This window comes from Prionailurus bengalensis, chromosome B1, assembly GCF_016509475.1.
Source record: "Prionailurus bengalensis isolate Pbe53 chromosome B1, Fcat_Pben_1.1_paternal_pri, whole genome shotgun sequence".
Taxonomy (NCBI): Eukaryota; Metazoa; Chordata; class Mammalia; order Carnivora; family Felidae; genus Prionailurus; species Prionailurus bengalensis.
This window is the reverse complement of record NC_057344.1, coordinates 76585245-76606111: the sequence shown is the minus strand read 5'-3', so window position 1 is coordinate 76606111 and position 20867 is coordinate 76585245. Positions and strand designations below refer to the sequence as shown.

At 40.4% G+C, this 20867-nt stretch overlaps 2 protein-coding genes and 2 non-coding genes across 4 annotated transcripts; all 4 read left to right on the top strand.

Annotated features, from left to right (window-relative positions):
* The first annotated feature begins 5998 nt into the window (after positions 1–5998).
* LOC122468930 (high mobility group nucleosome-binding domain-containing protein 4-like) lies at positions 5999–6841 on the top strand. Its single transcript, XM_043555882.1, has 2 exons — positions 5999–6168; positions 6445–6841. Exons 1-2 carry the CDS (start codon positions 5999–6001, stop codon positions 6740–6742), a joined length of 468 nt encoding a protein of 155 aa, XP_043411817.1. The 3' UTR covers positions 6743–6841.
* Positions 6842–13438: 6597 nt separating this feature from the next.
* RPS3A (ribosomal protein S3A) lies at positions 13439–17949 on the top strand. The gene is made up of 6 exons (XM_043567569.1): positions 13439–13569; positions 14386–14489; positions 14866–15053; positions 16714–16922; positions 17499–17608; positions 17777–17949. Exons 1-6 carry the CDS (start codon positions 13508–13510, stop codon positions 17896–17898), a joined length of 795 nt encoding a protein of 264 aa, XP_043423504.1. The 5' UTR covers positions 13439–13507; the 3' UTR covers positions 17899–17949.
* LOC122479280 lies at positions 15737–15809 on the top strand. The gene has a single exon (XR_006296325.1). It is a non-coding gene; the product is annotated as a small nucleolar RNA SNORD73 (small nucleolar RNA).
* On the top strand, positions 17219–17292 carry LOC122479281. Its single transcript, XR_006296326.1, has one exon. It is a non-coding gene; the product is annotated as a small nucleolar RNA SNORD73 (small nucleolar RNA).
* Positions 17950–20867: the final 2918 nt, after the last annotated feature.

The window sequence follows — 20867 nt, the reverse complement described above, 5'->3', positions numbered from 1 at the left end:
CTTCTAATCAAAATCAGCACATTCAAGATTCTTTCTGGTGCTTCTCTTTTCCAACGTCTTTTATTTCTGCAGCTCCTTTCACGCATTCATTACAGTGTTGCACATTTTATTATTACTTTATTTTTTTAGGTGTATTTATTTATTTTTAGTACTCTCAACACCCAATGTGGGCCTCGAACTCATGACCCTGAGATCAAGAGTTGCATGTTTTTGTAACTGAGCCAGCCAGGTAGCCCACAGTGTTCCACAATTTAATAGAGAGCTGAATTTTGTGTTTAGCCAGTTAAGAAAAAAAATGAAGTCTGTACAATTTTTAAGATATTTATTTATTTAGTTTATTTCTTTATTTTTGAGAGAGAAAGTAAGCAGGGGAGGGGCAGGGAGAGAGGAGAGATAGAATCCCAAGCAGGTGCCATACTGTCAGCACAAAGCCTGATGTGGGGCTGGAACTCTCCAACTGCCAAGATCATGACCTGAGCTGAAATCTAGAGTCAGCTGCTTAACCAACTGAGCCACCCAGGTGCCCCTATGCAATTTTTTTTTTTTAAGTAGGCTGTACGCCCACTGTGGGGCTTGGACTCAAGACCCCAAGATCTTGATCTTGTAAGCTCTATTGACTGAGACAGTCAGGAACTCCGATACAATTCTTATTGATGTGTTGTAAATGTATTGCTAATGAATGGCCGTTGGAAATAAATTCCCTTTTTGGGAAAGAAGGTGAGGGCAATGAGAAAAAAAGGAAAAATTTTTCTTTTTTAATTTTTTTTTTAACGTTTTTATTTATTTTTGGGACAGAGAGAGACAGAGCATGAACGGGGGAGGGGCAGAGAGAGAGGGAGACACAGAATCGGAAACAGGCTCCAGACTCCGAGCCATCAGCCCAGAGCCTGACGCGGGGCTCGAACTCACGGACCGCGAGATCGTGACCTGGCTGAAGTCGGACGCTTAACCGACTGCGCCACCCAGGCGCCCCAGGAAAAATTTTTCTTGAGTATTGACTTTCTTGAGGTATGTATTTAATTTTCACAAAACCCTTATAAGTAAGACAGAAACTAGTAGTTCCTAAATATCCATTTTTCCCTTCTTGAAAAGTAATAAAATTTTTGGTGGGCACATGGCTGTACAGCTAATATTTATAGTTCCTAGCCTCTCTTGCAGCTATGAACAACAAAGTGATATGAGCAGAATGGAGGTGTGGAGCTTGTGGATGGTATTCTGCAAGGTAACAAATGTGTCCTCCTCCTTGTTTTTCCTCTCTCCTTACTTGAGTAAATGTTGATTTTTTGACTGGGACCACATGAACGAGAGTAGCACATTATGGCTGGTATAGCCATAAGACTGATGAGAGAGCATTGAAATCTAAGTCCCCAACACTGTGGAGCCTATGCATCAGCCCTGGACTGTATACACTGAGACATTCTCATAAGTAAGAAATCATTTCTACTAGTGGTGCCTGGGTGGCTCAGTCGGTTAAGCACCCAGCTCTTCGTTTCGGCTCAGCTCATGATCTCCCAGGTACATGAGTTCTAGCCTTGCATCAGGCTCTGCACTGACAGTGTGGAGCCTGCTTGAAATTCTCTCTCTCTCTGCCTCTCTCTCAGCCCCAACCCTGCTCACATGCTCGCTCTCTCACTCTCTCTCTCTCAAAATAAAGAAATAGACTTAAAAAATTAATTTCTACCTTGTTTATGCCACTATTATTTAAGTCTTTGTTATGGTTTCAGAACGAGAGTTGCTTAACTCCCTGTGTGATCTATGTGAGTGGAGCTCTCTGGAGTTGTGCAACATGGTGGCATTGAATTGAACTTCCAACTAATAGAATAAGGACACAAATTCAGAAAGATTAAAAACTTTTCTGAAGTCAAACTACTACATGATAAGGTGAAAATGAACCCAGGTCTGTAGGATACCAAATAGTGACAATAATAGATACCAGCCCTCGATTTTCACTTTGTGAAATGTTGTTGACCAGAAGGAAAGCTCTACCACTTGTATTCTTACAGTGGTTTCAATTCCCACTCAAAATAGCAACAATAATTGTGTGGGTATCAAAAAAAGAAGTGGGGGTCTTCTGGATGTGTGCTCTTCTTAGTACTAACAATGGTAATACGGAATCTAGTTTGTACCACGGTATTTTTATAATGACATTAATATCACTGTGTACAGGTGTAATCTCAGCTTTCCTACTGACCTCTCTTGCTCTGCTTCCTGGAACAAGTTCCTTCCTTGTATCTGCCATCCACAACAAACTATATAAACCATGTGAGCAGGGCATATGACCCCAACAAGAACACACTTGAAATTTAACAAGATTACAGATAGAGAGGTATTGCAAGAGTGTGTGACTGGGCAGCTGATATTTATATTGAAGAAAAAGAGAAAAGGAGAGTTAATAGTTACTGAATGTCTCCCACATGCTAAGTCCTGTGCTAGGCTTCTAATACATATTGTGTCACTTCAACTTTGTTATAACCCAGGGAGGTAGGTATTGTTTCCACTTAGCTGTGACAAAACAAAGACAGTATAAAGGCACATGCTGGCTGGCTGACAGAGCAGTGATTTGAAGCCAGGTCTGAGTAAAAAATCCATGTTCTTTCCACTAAACCTTGCTGCCTTTAGATGCCTTAAAGTCCTGGGGCACCTGGCTGGCTCAGTCAGCAGAGCATGACTCTTGATCTTGGGGTTTTGAGTTTGAGCCCCACTTTAGGTGTAGACATTACTTAAAAACAAGTTTTAAAAAATCTTTAAAGTCCTTTCAAAAATAATTTTCTCATTTTTAAATACATCATCCCCTTTATATAACTCTGCAGATTGTTTTGGGACTATTAAGAAATTTGCCAAGGGGGAGCACCTGGATGGCTCAGTCGGTTAAGCGTCTGACTTTGGCTCAGGTCATGATCTCATGGTCTATGGGTTCAAGCCCCGCTTCAGGATCTGTGCTGACAGCTCAGAGCCTGGAACCTGCTTTGGATACTTTGGACTCTGTGTTTCTCTCTCTCAAAAATAAACATACACACATACATACATACATAAAAGAAATTTACCAGCCTTTAATATGTTTGGCCTGTCCAATAAAATATTTGATAAGATTCAGAAAATCCAGTGGATCCTTGGTTGTAATGTAACAAAAGGTGCCAGTTGGCAACAAGGTACGGAGCTTACGTCAGAATGCAAATCAGCATACTACTTCCTTAAGAGACAAAGTTTCACTATGGAAGGAAAAGCCAGCTGAATAGTGTGTTTAGTGACACAGTTGATTTCATTCTGTCAAAAACTCCTTATCTCATTGCCAACTGATAATATTTGTTGACTGGTAATCATTCTGATGACTGCATTTGGGGAAGCACTAGTGTAGAGTACATTTCAATAATCCCACCTACAATACAATGAGACTTCATTATTATACACTATTTTCACTTTGTAAATAGAAAAGCAAGAAGAAAGTGATCTTTTCAAAGAAAATAGGTAATCTTCTCTGACCTAAAAATATTAACCAGGATTTATCCATTAGCTGAGTCATTCATTTATTCACTCAAGACTAGTATACAAAGAAAGATACTTAGGACAGAGCCTGCCTTCTGCTCAGAGGGGGTAGGATAGTTAAGCACCAATTTAATAAAATTATTATTATACAATGTGATTATCCTTGATTCCTCTTTTTCTTCCCACACAACAATTCATGAGCAAATTCTGTTGGTTCTTATCTTCAAAATATAACCAGAATTTTCAGTTGTATCCCTTTGCCCAGGACAACTGCATTTCACTACTCCAGAGGATGTTATTTGCATGTTAATCTCCATAAATGGGGCCCTGTTCCCACCACTCTCCACACTCTGCACTTCCTTCTCAACCTCCCTAAACCAAGCCACCACCATCTCTTTTTATTTATTCTTGCTCTACTACATTGTATTGTCCACACAACAGCTAGAGTGTCCCTCCACTGCTCCAAAACCTCCAGTGGATTCTTAGTCTATTCAGAAAAACATCCAGAGTCCTCACTGTAGCCTGCAAGCCCCAAATTATCTCAAGCAGGCAACAAAGTCATTTTCTTAAATGATAGGGGATAGGACTGAACTGGGGATGGGAGGAGCGTGGTGAGGGAAGGGAATGGTCAGGTACTGAAAGGCAGGGGAAAGGTAGCTGACAGGTAAAACGACTGACAGAGACCCCAAGAACCCAAGTGAGATGTGATACCATTAATTTCTGATAGTTCCAGCCTGAAATGTGCAGGCTAGAACTGTTAGGTATTAGATAATCTCTATTAGATAATTTCTAATCATGCTATGAAGGTAAGGGTAAATGTAAGGTTAGTGAAAATGCATATCAGTTTTTGGTGCAAAACAAATTCTCCCAACACTCCATGACTTAAAACAACAAATATGTATTATTTCTCATGATTCTAAAGTTTTTAAATTTATTTTGAGAGAGCGTGAGCGGGAGCGGGGCAGAGAGAGAGCATCCGAGGCAGGCTCTGCACTGTCAGTGTGAGCCTGACGCAGGGCTTGAATCCATGAACCATGAGATCGTGGCCTGAGTTATAAAACCAAGAGTCAGATGCTTAACTGACTGAGTTACCCAGGAACCCCTATATCTTGTGATTCTAAATGTCAGCAGGTGGTTCTGTTCTAGGCCAGCTCAGTTGTATGAAATGGTCTAGAACTGCCTTATTCAAATACCTGATAGTTGGCAGACTGGTTGTTCTGGAGAGACCTCAGCTCTATTTATTTCTACTTCAAAAGATCTCTCATTCCCCAGCCAGCTAGCTCAGGCTTCTAAGTGAACTCATTGTTCTAAAGAGCAGACGGCAAGATCTGTATGTGCCAGCATTTTTTCAGTCATTACTTGAGTCATAGTTGCTAATGTCCCTTGACCAAAGCAAGTCACATGATCAAACCCAGAATCAGTGAAGGAGGGACTGAATAAGGTCAATACAGGGAGGAGTGAAAAAACTGGGATGCGTACAACCACAGAAGGTAGATAGAGTACTGAACTAGGCTTAGGGTTTTCTGGGCAGGGTCAGACAGGGGTAAGCCTACAAGGAAGTATAGAGTTTGGTGAGGAAGTTTGTTGCTCAGATGAGCAATTACAAGCTGCAGCCGAGAGGAAAAGAAATGAGATCAGGAAGTGTTTACACACTGGGAGCAAGTGATGTTAAATGATCCTGGAACCCATTGCGATATCTGTGGGGATCATTCGCATACCAAGAAGCAATTCTCAGACACCAGTTGGATGTCCTACAGTTGAACACAATTCCGACACTGTCTACCCATAGATAGATTCAGATCTTACAGGTGAAGTGCCCAGTCCTTGAAGACTGCCGCCCCCCTTCAAATGCTAATTGCCAAGTCCAGGTTGTCACCTGTTTCTGGCTGACTATGGCTCTGAGCTCCCAAAAGCCCCCTCCTTGGGTTCAATTAATTTGCTAGAGTGGCTCACAGAACTCCAGAAAACATTTTACTTGGTTTACTAAGTTAATAAGTTAACTTTACTTACATTTAGATTACTGATTTATTATAAAAGGATATAACTCAGAACAGCCAGATGGAGGAGATGCATAGGCAGGATATGGGGAAAGGGTGTAAAACTTCCATGCTCTCTCCAAACATACCTATCTCCCCACATCTCCATGTCTTCACAAACCTGAAAGTTCTCTGAACCCTGCCATCTTAGGTTTTTAAAGAGGCTTCATTACATAGGTATGATCAATTACTGACCATTGGTGATTGAACTCAACCTCCAGCCCATCTCCCTACAGGAAGGTCAGGGGGATGGGATGGAAAACTCCAACTTTATAATTACATGGTTGGTTTTTCTGGAAACCAGCCCCCATCCTTAGGTGCTTCCAAATGTCACTATAAACAAAACGAGACACACCTTTACTAATCTCATCACCTAGGAAATTCCAAATGTTTTGGGAGATCTGTACCAGCAACCCAGATGAAGATGAAATATATATATTTCTTATATACATCTCAGTATCACAGATGTATTAAAGAGAATGAAGTTCTACATGAGAAAGGACAGCTGTGTTGGTAGCAGTGGGGAGAGAGCTGGGAGGATCAAAGAGAGAATGATATTTAATTATAAGACTATAGCCCACGCCAGCCCTGCCCCAGCTGAAGGCACCTGTGAGATGGAAAGCAGCTGGGAGCCCACACCTCTCAGAGGGTGTGGTACTTGGGTCTCTGGAGAGTCCGCCGGTGGTCTCCTGATAAGTTTCCTTTTTTTTTTTTTAAGTCTTTTTTTTTTTTTTTTAAGTAGGTTTCACACCCAGTGTGAAGCCCAGCACAGGGCTTGAACTCACAACCCTGAAATCAAGACCTGAGCTGAGATCAAGCGTTGGACTCTCAGCCGACTGAGCCACCCAGGCATCCCTCTTAAAGAAATCTTTCTAGGAGCAGCATGAGGAAGACAACCACCACCCCTCTCCCTGGACTGACAAAGCCACCTGCCAACTACTGCTGCCACCAGGACCAAGAGAAAGGCAAAAGGAGATCCTAAAGGTGACAAGGTGAAGGTGAAGGATGAGCCACAGAGTAGATCGGCACAGTTGTCTGCTAACCCTGCTCCTCCAAAACCAGAACCCAGGCGTAAAAAGTCTGCTGTAAAGAAAGGAGAGAAGTTGCCCAAAGGGAGAAAGGGGAAAGCAGATGGTGGCAAGGATGGGAGCAATGCTGCAAAGAACCTAGATGCTTCCACAGTCCAGTCACAGAAAGCAGAACACACTGGGAATACCAAGTGAAGTGTATGTTTTTGATAGTTCTGTGCTTCTAGTGCTCTGTGCTACTGTTTCAAATACTATTTTTCTTCAGTCAGGTTTTATGAAAACATAGAATTTGGTTTTTTCTTTCAAACTGATGTTGTTAGCATACAAGACACATTGTTGTTGTCTTTTGTGAAAAGTGTAAATACCACTAATACAATGTCTCAGAAGCCAGATTGAAATGGGCAATCTTCTATCCTTGCTTTTTTTTTTTTTTTTTTTTAAGATTATTCTTGGTTCCCGGGGGGAGATTTTTCTGACATTCACACATGTCTTTGGCTTAGAAGCCTTACCGCATAGGGAAGCACAACTTCATGTCTTCTTTCCTGATGCCATCAGCACATATGCTTGACTTCCTGAAGTAGTTATGATATGGCTTTGGAACCCCTAAAATCCTGTGTCAGGTACTCAGGCTTTTGGGTGATAACATCAAGATGGTGTTGCCCAAAAGACCCAAGATTCCTGTTTGTAGTTTGCAGATCATCCCATTGATAATCTTGGAGTTTTTAGTACGTTTCCTTCATGTCAGAGTTGACCTGTGAAAAGATCTTATTACATGCCTCATGGGAAATATCCACCACTTCTGAGAACTGTGCCTGTTCAAAACAGCAACAGAAGACTGTTGACTTTTGGGGGAACAGAGTTTGAAAGGTGTCAGATGTTATGGCTTGTCAACCATGTCCTTCTGGAAGTAACAGGTTTTGAAAAGTATCTTATAAAGCTGAATATAAATTAGGTTGGTGGTAGGGAGTTCATTTCCTACCCAAAGTCATAGAGATATTCTTTACTGAATTGTAAACATTTTATAGTTTTGCTTTTCACATTTGTCTTTAGTCTTCCCTGATGTTTGTGAAAAATATGAGATAGAAGTTTAATATAATACTTTCGCCGTATGGATAAGTGGTGGTTATCCCAGCACCATTTGCTGGGTAGTTAATTATTTCCCCACTTATCTCTAACACCAGATCTTTCATAAATGAAGTCTGTGTGTGTGTATCTGTTGATGGTTTCTATTCTCACTCACTGGCCAATTTGTCTAACCTTGGGGCAATACTATACCATCCTGTATAACTTTAGAAAATGGTCTCTATTTTTTTTTTTTTAAGTTTATTTGTTTATTTTGAGAGAGAGAAAGTGCAAGTGAGGGAGGGGCAGAGAGAGAGGAACAGAGAGGGAATTCCAAGGGCTTGAACTCATGAACTGTGAGATCATGACCTGAGCTGAGGTCAGACACCTAACCGACTGAGCCACCCAGGCACCCCTAGAAAATGGCCTTGATATCTCAGGGTAAATCCTACCTCCAGCTCCAAAAAAATCACCAAATTTTTCTTACTTAGGAATACCTTAGCTATTCTTAGCCATTTGCTCTTCTGTACAACTTTTAGAATTAGATTGACAAGTTCTAAAACAAAACAAAAAGGTTGGAATTTTTATTGGATTTGTATTGAATTTATAGAGTAATTACAAGGTTGAGTCTTCTAATTCATGGACGATATAGCTCTATTTATTTTGCCTTTTCAAATACCTCTCAATAAAGTTTTATAATTTTCTCAAAAAAAGAAAAGAAAAGAAAACAAAAACTGTAAGACTACAGGATTGGCAAATTAAAAACTTCAAAAAAAGCAAACACTGGGATATTTCATAAATAATGTTCACTTTAGGGGCACCTGACTGGCTCAATCAGTAGAGCATGTGACTCTAGATCTTGGGATTGAGAGTTCAAGCCCCATGTTTGGTATAGAGATCACTTAAAAATAAAACCTTTAAAAAAATAATATTCACTTTAGAAATTATATTTTTAATTTTCTAACAGCAGCTTTTTCAGATACAACTCTCATACTATAAAATTCCCCGTTTAAGATATACGATTAAATTTTTTTAGTAAATTCATAGTTGTGCAACCATCACCAATGTTACTATTTTTTAATTTTTTAAAAATAGGCCCCATACCCAATGTGGGGCTTGAACTCATGACCCTGAGATTAAATGTTGTATACTCTATTGACTGAGTCAGACAGGTGCCCCACCAACATGTTATTTTTATACCTATTTTTAAATTATTCATTTTATACTTAATGTCATAGGAAACTTGACAAACACAGAAGAAAAAAGTAGTGCCACTTTAGTACAACTATGTTGATTTCCTGAGTCTGATATAGATGGGCTCACCAAATAACCTGGGAAATTTTAAGTTGGTAAGTTTTTTTGTATTTGATGTCTTTTTTTTTTTTACTGTCTTTTGCCTTTTACATAGTTATAGTCAAGATGTATATAAATTTTGTATCCTGCATTGCCACTTTATCACAAGCATTTTCCACTTGTCTAAACGATGTTCATACTTATGATTTATAATGGCTGCATAACAACATAGCAAATGGATGTATCATAATTTACATAACTATTTTCTTATTTTAAAGCATTTAGGTTATTTCTAATCATCTAATTTTATGATTAAGACTCTGAATAAAATCTTTACACATATAGGTTTTTCCCAGTTTTGAATTATTTCCTTATGATATATTTCCAGGACACGGAGGGCTTTTGAATCACATTGACAAATGACTTTTCAAATGGCTTATAATTGTAAAATACCAACAAGTATGAACGAGAGAGCACCAGTTTCACTGCAATCTGGTTAGGATTTAGTAATATTTAAGCATTTAAGATAATGTCATCAGTAAAAAGAAACAAATTTGCATTTATTTTATCAAGATGAACAGAATGGAGACTTTTAAAATTTAGGATAACAAAGAAAGATTTCCTCAAATTTCTTCATCTATGGAAGAAATTTCTAACCATTTTAAATAAATGACCCACTATTCCCCAAGCTCGCAAACCAAAACTCTATTAAAATGCTATTCTTTTTTTTCTTTTTTTTTTTTCTCTTCCACGTTTTATTTATTTTTGGGACAGAGAGAGACAGAGCATGAACGGGGGAGGGGCAGAGAGAGAGGGAGACACAGAATCGGAAACAGGCTCCAGGCTCTGAGCCATCAGCCCAGAGCCCGACGCGGGGCTCGAACTCCCGGACCGCGAGATCGTGACCTGGCTGAAGTCGGACGCTTAACCGACTGCGCCACCCAGGAGCCCCAATGCTATTCTTTTTAATAGGGAATTACTTGTTCAAACAGGAGGGGGGGGACAAATAAACAAGATAAACAAATAACAAGCTAAACATATTTCTCAGTTCCAGGAAACTGAAACATTTACTCGGACAGCCACCCTGGGTAACAGAGACATAAATCCAATCCCAGGGTGCACAGAATGTGTGAAGTCTAATAGGAGATTCTCCCCTCAACATACTGTGACCTCAAAGAGCTAAACCATTAAGAGCTGAATCTAGTAGGACATCTACAAGGAATTATAGCTGGGTTTTTACCTCCTGGGTTGCCCAGGAAGCCTTAAGTCAAAAAAGCTGGTTTAAATGCCTGGAGGACTCTGGCAGAAGGATATGCATATCCTTTCTGAAAGAGGGTATTTCATCATAGGCCTCAAATTATTCCCACAAATATTAGTTTTCAAATGCAATGACCAGTACACAAAGACAACCAGAAACTCAAGGGAACTACGCTCTATGCAGAGAGCCAGCAGAAAAGGACAATAGAAACAGACCGATAGACTTCAGATACTGGATTATCATATGGTGACTGAAAACACTTACACTTACTGGATTTAAATCTACGTTGAAGATGCCTGCAAAGAATAAGAAGCTACAAAGTGACGTAAATTGAAGAAGAACTAAATTAACCTTTTAGAAATAAAAGACAGTAATCAAAATTTAAAAATCATTAGATCAATTTAAGAGTTCAGTCACAGATGAAAAGAAAATTAATGAAACAATTTGACACTTTACTAGATTTGATGTCTTCTGACATCTTTCTGTTCCATTTTATCTGAATTTTGAAATTCTCAGATGGTTTGGACCCAATAACCTGATTTCACACGTCCTGTGCTGTCTTTTATTCAACATAATTAAATTAAAACTGATAATTGTACCATTTAATGTAACAATGTCAAGGAACATCGTTTTTTTTTAAAAAAGCTTTTATTACAAAGCATAGTTGAGGATTCAAATACGTACCTCTGACAAATCCCTTAGGTGCTGGTGTTACCAGAAGAAACTAGATGCAACTGACTTCATTAACACCTCCCCTGTGGCTTTTTACCCTTGGGCAGAAAGAGGAATCAGACCAGGAAGAAGACAAGTTTGGTTTTTATTCTGGAGTAGGTAGCCTGCAGGTCTATAACTTTTTCCACTGGGAAGGTTTTAAACTAGTGAACTGCCAACTATGAAGTAAACTTAGTCAAATTTACTAGAAAGTATAGAATTAATAAAGAGAGTTTATTAGACTTAGTAGTATATTTAAAAGGACTCATTGATTTTCACTGGTCACTAGTTTTCACTAGTCTGCAGTGAGACAAGAAAAGTAAGTTCTAAGCATGTTTTCATAAAGTTGACTGATTTAAAAGAATTGACTTTTTAGAGGCTATCTTATTTTTATTTTGCAGGTCAAAATAATTTAAAATGAAGTGATGCTGATAGTAAATGGCAGTTGTCTTTTGTCTTTAACAGCTTGGTGAAAATTTAAAATTGCAGTTCTGGTTCCAAAATTATTTTGGGAATCTGGATTGATCCACAGAGTCCAAAAGACTGGGAACACCACTGATGTCATCAACCCCTTATTTGAGTATCCAACAAATATTCTGAGGGCCTAGGATGTGCTAGGAGAAGGGGGCACAAGTAACAGAAGTAACCATGCACAAGTAACTGCACTGTGTGCGCCCTGCTTACAGTGAAAAAGGAGCACATTTAATCCAGAATTCTGAGAAGTTAGGTAGTGCTACGTCTTCTGGGAGCAGGGCTGAAGGAAAGCCTGTTTGTTTGGGAATTCAATCTCTTACTGAAAGAAGTGAAGCTGAGCTGTTTTGAAAAGGCACAAGTATTTGCTTGCTGCTGAGGGAAAAGGAATGAATGGAGGAGAAAGCTGTTTAGTCTAGGGAACTTTATAAATTCTTTTTACTTCTATTTTTTAGAGAGAAAGTAGAGAAGGGGCAGAGGGAGAGAGTTTTTAAAAAATGTTTATTTATTTATTTATTTTGAGAGAGAATGCAAGCAGCGGAGGGGCAGAGAAAGAGGGAGAGAGAGAATCCCAAGCGTGGATGAGGGGTTCTATCCCATGACTGTGAGATCATGACCTGAGCAGGTATCAAGAGTCTGATGCTCAACAGACTGAGCCATCCAGGTACCCCAAGGTCACAGCAGTTTTTGTCAGAGGGGACGTTAAGAGATGTCAACATACCTCTGGCTGAGTACCAAGCTTGTATGGGCCAGGCTTCCAGGGGGCTGCACACTTGAAGCTTTCGGGCCACATCTAACCAGGATGTATTTTGCTAAACCCCTACAATTAAAAAAAAAAAAAAGGTGTTGTGTTTTGTTTTTTGCGTCAGTTGCAAAAATGGAAAATCTTGTCAATTTCCAGCTTTTCTTGAAAACTTAAAAATATCTGGGGACACGAGGAACCATACTTCCTCAGGGAAACAATCATAGTAACCTCCTATCTATGTATAATAAACCTATAGAAAAGTATGTGTGTAACTTGATGTTCGCCAATGACATTCCCCACCAACCAGCACCCCATATCAACATGCGTAACATTACTAGCACCGACGTTGCAGGATTTTTAACCTCAATACCTGGGATTCATGGTCTCATCGCCTCGAAGAGGTGGACACAAAATAAAATGAGCAGCAGGCAAAAGTTTAAGACGGGCATTTCAAAGCGAATGCCCGTGACTACAGGCAAGGGCCTTTGTTCTATAGGGTTTTGATCCCGGCCCCCTTTCCTTACCCCTCGTCTCTTCTCAGGTTCGCTACCCTTATTGGCCTGATAAATCTGAATACCTAGTCATTCCTTTTTGATTGGTTCTTTTCCATTAAGCCGGGGTGGTCTATGGCCACACCTTGGTTTTAAAGTCTACTACGCAGTTTTAGTCAGGTCTTTTGTCAAATTCCTGAGGGGTACCTGAGGGGGAGTGGGTGGTGTCTGCTACATTCTCAAGAGGAACTTTACTCCTGAGGGAGTTTGCTCCAGGTCGTACATTGCTGGAAGAAATGTTTTAAAATGTCTTTTTCCCCACCCGGGGACCGTCAAGCCTTAGCCTCTTCCTCTTCCGTTCTGCTTACTGAATCCTATCTTTTCCTATCATAGCTCCAAAGTTATACTTATTTAATCCTACTTACAATCTTGTGAGGCAGACTACATTACTATGTCCTTTTAAATACGAGGAAACTGAAGGTAGACAAGTCACCAGGCTAAATATTGAAACTAGCATTTGAAACTGGATCTGCTGTCTGATTCCAAGTCCCATACCCTCCAAAAAAACCAGGTGAACTGGTAAGTTCGCTTTTAACAATATGGAGAGGCTGTTTCCTTCCACTTATTTCCGGGCTCCAGAGCCACGGAAACCACCGGCAACCCCCACGGCGCACCTCAGGCCGCCAGCGCCCGCGCCTCCCCAGCGCAGAACCGAGAGGGCAGTGCACGCCGCTCGTGCTGTGCAGTCTCCACACACTAGAGGACGCTGTCGCAGCTGCAATCTGAGGAGTTCCTCTTTCTGTTGTCGCGATACTCTAGGGGCCGGAAAAACGCAATATCGAAGGTCACGTAGATGGCACGCCTAGCCCCGTACGCCTAAGTTCTCGCGCGAGTTACACTTCCGCCCTTTTGGCTCTCTGAGCAGCGCCATGGCGGTAGGCAAGAACAAGCGCCTTACGAAAGGCGGCAAAAAGGGAGCCAAGAAGAAAGTGTAAGTGGCTTCTGTTTTGGCCCCCAGCTTTTTGGCGTTCTTCTGGTGTCGGCGGGCGGGTTCTGGATGGCGGCGTGTGCGGGATGGCGAGGATGCCAGTTGGATTGCGCGCCGTGCCTGGTTGGGAACCTTCGAACGGTGGCCTGGTGGATCTGGGTTTTCTGTGTCGCCGCGGGCAGGTTCCTTTCCTTTAGCCTTGGTGGTCTTGTGCGCACTCCTGTGAGCCAAATTGGCGTCGCTACTCGGGACTGGCGTGTTCGGTATTGCGTGCTCCCTGGCTTTGTAAATTCCACGGGAAAGCGATGCTACTTATATGAGTTGAGGAAGTCATTCTCGTTTGCCCAGGACCGCGCGCCCCTTCCTCTCTTTGGGGCAGGTGGGACCTTGGAGTTCCTAAGAGCTCTCGTGAGTCCCTGAAGATTCTGAGTTACCAGTAGGAGTTTTCATGCACCAGTGAAGTTCAGGAGACGTGCATGTTATTCAAAGGCAGTGTTTCAAGAGACCTGCATGTTATTCTGAAGCAGTGCTGCTTATGTAGTGGAAAAACCGATGGTGGGGAGTGTGTATGTTTATGGCATAGCTTTTTCAAGGTGTCCGGTGTCTGTACAATGAAGCAGACATCGTGGGGAAGAGATAGGTTTGTATGTGCGCCCCTCACCTCACTGAGAACTAGAGTCTTACATACTCCAGTTGCTTACGTGCTAGTTATTAGCCTTTTACAATCCTTAGAATGAGGAATCGGTTTAAAAATAAAAACTTAGTAAGAATTAACGTGATTTACGGTAAGACTTAATGTAAATGTTTTTTAAATTACAGGGTTGATCCATTTTCAAAGAAAGATTGGTATGATGTAAAAGCACCAGCAATGTTTAATATAAGAAATATTGGAAAAACACTAGTCACGAGAACGCAAGGAACCAGTGAGTATTTTATGCTTGTTTTGTATTTTTCTTTACTTAAGGTCTGCTGGTGGTCCTGTGGTGGGAGAACTTAAGGAAATGTCAGTTCTTGGTTGCAGCTTTGGCCACTGTTGGTGCTTGTGTTTGGTGCGACACTTGTAGAAGAAAGGTGGTGCTTTTAGAATCATTAAGAAAACGTGCCTGGGTAGTTTGAGCTTCTAATGAGCATAGTCAGGTCATTGGTGTTCAAATGGATTTGGTTAACGAAAGTTAGGGTTTTTGTAATGTACCATAAATTTTCTGATTTCTCAGTTCAATTTTATGCATGAACATTTCTTCGTTTGCTTGACTTTATGTGGTTCCTAACGTTAATGATATGACAATTTTTGTTTTATAGAAATCGCATCTGATGGCCTTAAGGGTCGTGTGTTTGAAGTAAGCCTGGCTGATTTGCAGAATGATGAAGTTGCATTTAGGAAATTCAAGCTAATTACTGAAGATGTTCAGGGCAAAAACTGCCTGACTAATTTCCATGGCATGGATCTTACCCGGGACAAAATGTGCTCCATGGTCAAAAAATGGCAGGTGAGAACAAAAATTCCTCAGAGTGCTTGGTGCTGTGGTATGCGTGGCCAAGGATGTGATGTTATAATGACCATGAAATTGAAGTAAGTTTCATTTTAAATTCTTGATGTTTTCTTGTCTTTACTGAGTTCTGACTCTGGAAGTGGCACTCCTGAATTTGAGCAAAGCTGTGAGCAAGCCATCATCTTCTTGTTTAAATGGAGTTCAAGATTTATTCTCAAGGTTTAGTACTGGGTTATCAGAGTTAGTTTTTCTGCTGCGTGGATTGTTGGTTGGGGTATGTCTAGGTGCAGGTTTTCAATTTTGTCTGTCTTTGGCATATCTTTGAAACTCGAAATCTAGTGAATTTTATAGTGAAAAGGTTCATTGGTGCATTTGTTTCTCTTGTAATGTAGCATAAGAGTGGCAGAGCCTCTGGTGTGAGGTTGGAGTCTTTGCTCCATTTCCCAGCCGTGTTCTCTTTGGCAAGCAACTTAAAGCTTTGCCAAACCTTGATTTCTTTATCTAAAATGCAGGTAAGAGTATCACTTCTTGGAGTTAAGGTGAAATAAAAGCCATGTAAACATGCTTGAGCAAAGAGCTTGACACAAACCATCTGGTCAGTATTGTTATTACAGGAAATAACTACGTTGGTTCAGATGTATCTGGCTAACCATTCAGTTTTGGGATATTTTGTTTATGGGAATGAATGATGACAAAATGTTTTGGTCCCAAATGATACATACTGATTATACTGTTAGATTTATTTCTGACATTCCCCGAGGATTTTATGGTTGAATTTCTGGAGATATTTTAAGGTATTTTTGCCAGATGTGTATTATTAAACTAATTTACAAATTGCAAGGAGGTAATTCAGTTTTTGTTGCTACCTAAGGTAGTTTTCGTTTTTTAACTTTGTGGAGTGATATGAATAGTTAACGGATTTTTAATTACATTTTAGTTGTGAAATTGAATATCTAATCCTCAGCATGGCTCTAGTTTGGGACAGGAAGGACATTTAAAAATACAAATATTTAGGGGCGCCTGGGTGGCGCAGTCGGTTAAGCATCCGACTTCAGCCAGGTCACGATCTCGTGGTCTGCGAGTTCGAGCCCCGCGTCAGGCTCTGGGCTGATGGCTCAGAGCCTGGAGCCTGTTTCCGATTCTGTGTCTCCCTCTCTCTCTGCCCCAAAAATAAATAAACGTGGAAAAAAAAATTTAGAAAATACAGATATTTAGTGTTAATAGCAATATTTAACCTATTCAAACACATTTTTTTTAAAAAGGAGGAGTAAGTGTAGATGTCCATATTGTAGAGTGTCTTCGAACCTATTTTCTCATCTTGCAGAGTTGTTCCACTGGGTGGGAAGGGTAGGCTGTTAAAAGGCTGGCATGCATACATAAAAGGTATGGGAGTGCTGGGTGCTGTTGAGGGGGATAGAAGTGTTACATGGGGATGAGAAGGAGAGTTGAGAGGACTTGGTATTTAATTAGATACGAAGGATAGTAACATTTGGAGTAACTGTTGGTAAGTTTACTTCAGGGAAGTTAATTCTGTAAATTAGGCATGTAGTTTATGTTATACTTCGTATTATAAAATAAGTACTTGATCTTCTAGTTTTTTTATATTAGAAATTGAGGGCTTTAAATTGAACTTGGTACGATATCTTTTTTTCTCTAGACCATGATTGAAGCTCACGTTGATGTCAAAACTACCGATGGGTATTTGCTTCGTCTCTTTTGTGTCGGTTTTACTAAAAAACGCAACAATCAGATTCGGAAGACCTCTTATGCTCAGCACCAACAGGTCCGCCAAATTCGGAAAAAGATGATGGAAATAATGACCCGAGAGGTGCAGACAAATGACTTGAAAGAAGTTGTCAATAAATTGTAAGTGTTTCTTTTCATTATACAACATAACCCTGAATCTCTGGTTATCCCTCAGATGAAGGAAAGCATATGAGACTAGGTAGAGTCAAACCTGTGTTTTAATCCTGTCTATGAAACTGTCTAGCTAAATCCCTTGAAATGAAATGTAAGTGCTAAGTAAATGTGATTTGGTTTCTTCATCCTTATGGATCAAGCAGTCGCATGGCAGATGGTGAGACTTGAAGCAAAAGAAACGCCGTTGCCTTAATTAGAAAATAAACTGAATAGACAAAACTTTGCAGTCAATGATGTATGGGAATAGATGATGACAAAATGTTTCGGTCCCAGATGATGTTCACTGATAAAACTGTTAAAACATTTTTCTGATGTTCCCATGCAGTTGGCTAAGAGGGTGGAACAAAAAAAGCAGAAGGCTCAAATACTAACTTTGCATTTAAGTAGCTGTATAATTTGGATCATTTAACGTCCACCTGTAAAGGGGCAATAATAGACTCTTACAAGAGGATTTAAGTGGATTAAATGAGGTGGGTATAATAATGTATAGGTTTATTCTTTTCTGTCATTACTGTTTTGCAGGATTCCAGACAGCATCGGAAAAGACATAGAGAAGGCTTGTCAGTCTATTTATCCACTTCATGATGTCTTCGTTAGAAAAGTAAAAATGCTGAAGAAGCCCAAGTTTGAATGTAAGTGAAAATACGTAAAGAAAGAAATTGTGTGAACAGAGTACATTGGTGTCTTGTTTTTTGAGGCCAGATGATGGCTCCCCCCTCCCCCCCATTGTGGTTATATAGTTTTGAGGACTATTGTTTTAAGACAGTGGTATACTATAACATTTTCTTTCTTTCTTTTAGTGGGAAAGCTCATGGAGCTTCATGGTGAAGGTAGCAGTTCTGGAAAAGCTACTGGGGATGAGACCGGTGCTAAAGTTGAGCGAGCTGATGGATATGAGCCACCAGTCCAAGAATCTGTTTAAAATTCAGACATTTAATGGTGACAAATAAAAAATCTTATTTGTGATGTTTAATTTCTGATCATTATTTTTGAGTAATATACACTTGGTGAATCAGATGTTTTGAACTGATAGTGATGTGAACTCTTCTGAAGCGTTCATGGATTTTATCTATTGCTCTTAGTTACTAAATAGCTGTGAAAGGGTAGTCATCTATTTCAAGCTGTAGTGATCTGGATGGTAGTGCTATGGATGGTTAATGAAATCTTTTTTCTGTATGGCCTGTGTTTTTAAATGGTTCTTGAACCATCTAAAAGGCTTGATAAAATATGGTAGGGCCTGCCCCCAGAATTTCTTATTCAGTAGTTGTAGGATGAGACCTGAAAACTTGCTTTTTCTAAATGTTTTTTTATTTTAGAGCATACATGCAAGCAGGGGAGAGGGGCAGAGAGAGAATCCCAAGCAGGCACCATGCTCAGCCCAGAGCCTGATCATGACCCTGGGATCATGACCCGAGCTAAAGTCCACTTGGGCACTCTACCAATTGAGCCACCCAGGTGTCCCTGAAAACTTGTATTTTAAACAAGTTTTCAGGTGATGGCTGGGGACCACACTTGGAGAACCACTCTGCTACACTGAGCAATGAGAAGAGCCTGTTAATTTTGTTTAGTTTTTTTTTTTATGCAAGTGCTCATTTCCCAATAGTAAAATGGCACACTGTTCACCTTTACTATGAAGTTGAATTTGACTAGAGAAATTGGTTATTGATCACCTGTGAGTAAGTGGGCATTTGATGCTGTCCACTATCCAGTATTTAGTCATTTACCCATTCTGTTCTAGTCCTTTTCACCTCCCAACTTTTTTCATTCTTGATCAGCTCAAGACCTTAAACTGAAGAACGTTTAAACTGGGTGAGAAGAGAACACAAATTCCCGTTACTTCCACCCTACCATCTATGTATATATGAACAGGTTTTGCCTTCTTGTCTAATCAAGCTCATAGCTGTAGCTGTTTTCATGTTTCTCAATGTTTGTTTAACCAGTCCCTTCCATCAGCATACATACTGAAGTTTGCCCTTCCAGATAACACCCTACTCAAACCCCTTATAGCAAAGCTCAAAGAACTTAACCATATATATATTTTGGGGGGTGATAAGCAGTTTGATGTTTAACCACATTCTTTGTAACACTACTTTTTTTATTTTTAAAAAATGAGAGTGTGCGTGTATAAGTGGGGGAGAAGGAGAGAATCACAAGGCTTTCAGTGCAGGGCATGACACAGGGCTCAATCCCAGGAACCAAGAGATCATGACCTGTGCTGGAATCAAGAGTCCGGGTGCTTAACCAACAGCCACCCAGGTGTCCCCCTCTAATTTTGCTTGTGAATAATGCAATTGGACACCCACAAAAGCTGTTGCTGTCAAGACTACCAGTGACTTTAAGTCCAAATGGTCCATTCATGACCCACATTTTATTTGCTTTTAGTGACATGTGACAGTTGACTTTCTTCCAGAATCTTACCTCCGATTTCCTATGTCAGTGGCTACTCTTACTAGTTCATCTCAGACTTTAGAGGAGGTCTAAGGCTTGGTCTTGGACATTTAGCCATACTCTCCCTAGTATTCAGTATCTCAAACTGACTTCCAGTTTATTTCTAGCCTACACCTTTCTTTGAATTGCAGGTTTTGTCTATCAACTGCTTACTTGATATCTTCAGATGTAAAATAGGCCTTTCACATTGTATATTTCTAAAATGGTTATTTCAGGGGCACCTGGGCAGCTCAGTTAGGCTTGACTTCAACTCAGGTCATGATCTTGAGGTTTGTGAGTTCAAGCCCAGCATCAGGCTCTGTGCTGACAGCTGAGAGCCTGGAGCCTGCTTCAGATTCTGTGTCTCCCTTGCTCTCTGCCTTTCCCCCACTCCCTCTCTCTCAAAAATAAACATTAAAAAAAAATAAAAGATGGTATTCCAGATCACAGTGTAACCAAAACACTCCTATATTGAAGGCCAAAATCCTCTGGTCATCCTTGATCATTCAGTTTATTCAAAATAGAGAATCTCCCCGTTTCTTACCATGTCCATTACAATCACTTTTAAGCAAGCCACCATTACTACTTGGATTGTTAACTACCTAGTCTCCTGAGGTCCCCCTCTTGTGGAATTTAGATGACTCAAGGCCCATGTGATCTTGCCTCTGACCTCTTACTACAATGTCTCTAACTCTTCTAGCTAGACTGTCCTCACTTCCTGGATGAATTAGGTATACTGCTTCCCTTTTACTTATGTCTACTAGAATATTCCAGGAAGACTGCTTGTTTGGGGGGAGGGGGTGTCTTGTTCACTGCTAAACCTCCAGTGCCTAGAAGTTCAATACTTGTTGAATAAAGGAATGAATGATATTCCCTATTAATATCCCATAGTGAAGAAGCAAATGTTTTCAGTAAAAAACATTACATTAAACATTTGGATCTCAGGGGCGCCTGGATGGCGCAGTCGGTTAAGCGTCCGACTTCAGCCAGGTCACGATCTCGCGGTCCGTGAGTTCGAGCCCCGCGTCGGGCTCTGGGCTGATGGCTCAGAGCCTGGAGCCTGTTTCCGATTCTGTGTCTCCCTCTCTCTCTGCCCCTCCCCCGTTCATGCTCTGTCTCTCTCTGTCCCAAAAATAAATAAACGTTTAAAAAAAAACATTTGGATCTCAAATGACAGGGGCTTCCTTTCCAAGGTGGACAGTTAGGTCAAAAGAGTGGATATTGAGGGTAGGGTCCAGGAATTGAGATAAATGGTATTTTTTGTCTTGTTGGACATCATTTAATGATACAGTCAACAGTTAAGCTCCAATCTGCTACATCTCTGAATAGGGCTTGGCATAGTTCTTAGAAGGGTTCATTTGAAAATGGTTCCAAAAAGAATGTATGGTTGAATTTTCTAAGAATGTTGATTTTTGAGAGGGGGACAGAGGATCCAAAGCTGGCTCTGTGTGAACAGCATAGAGC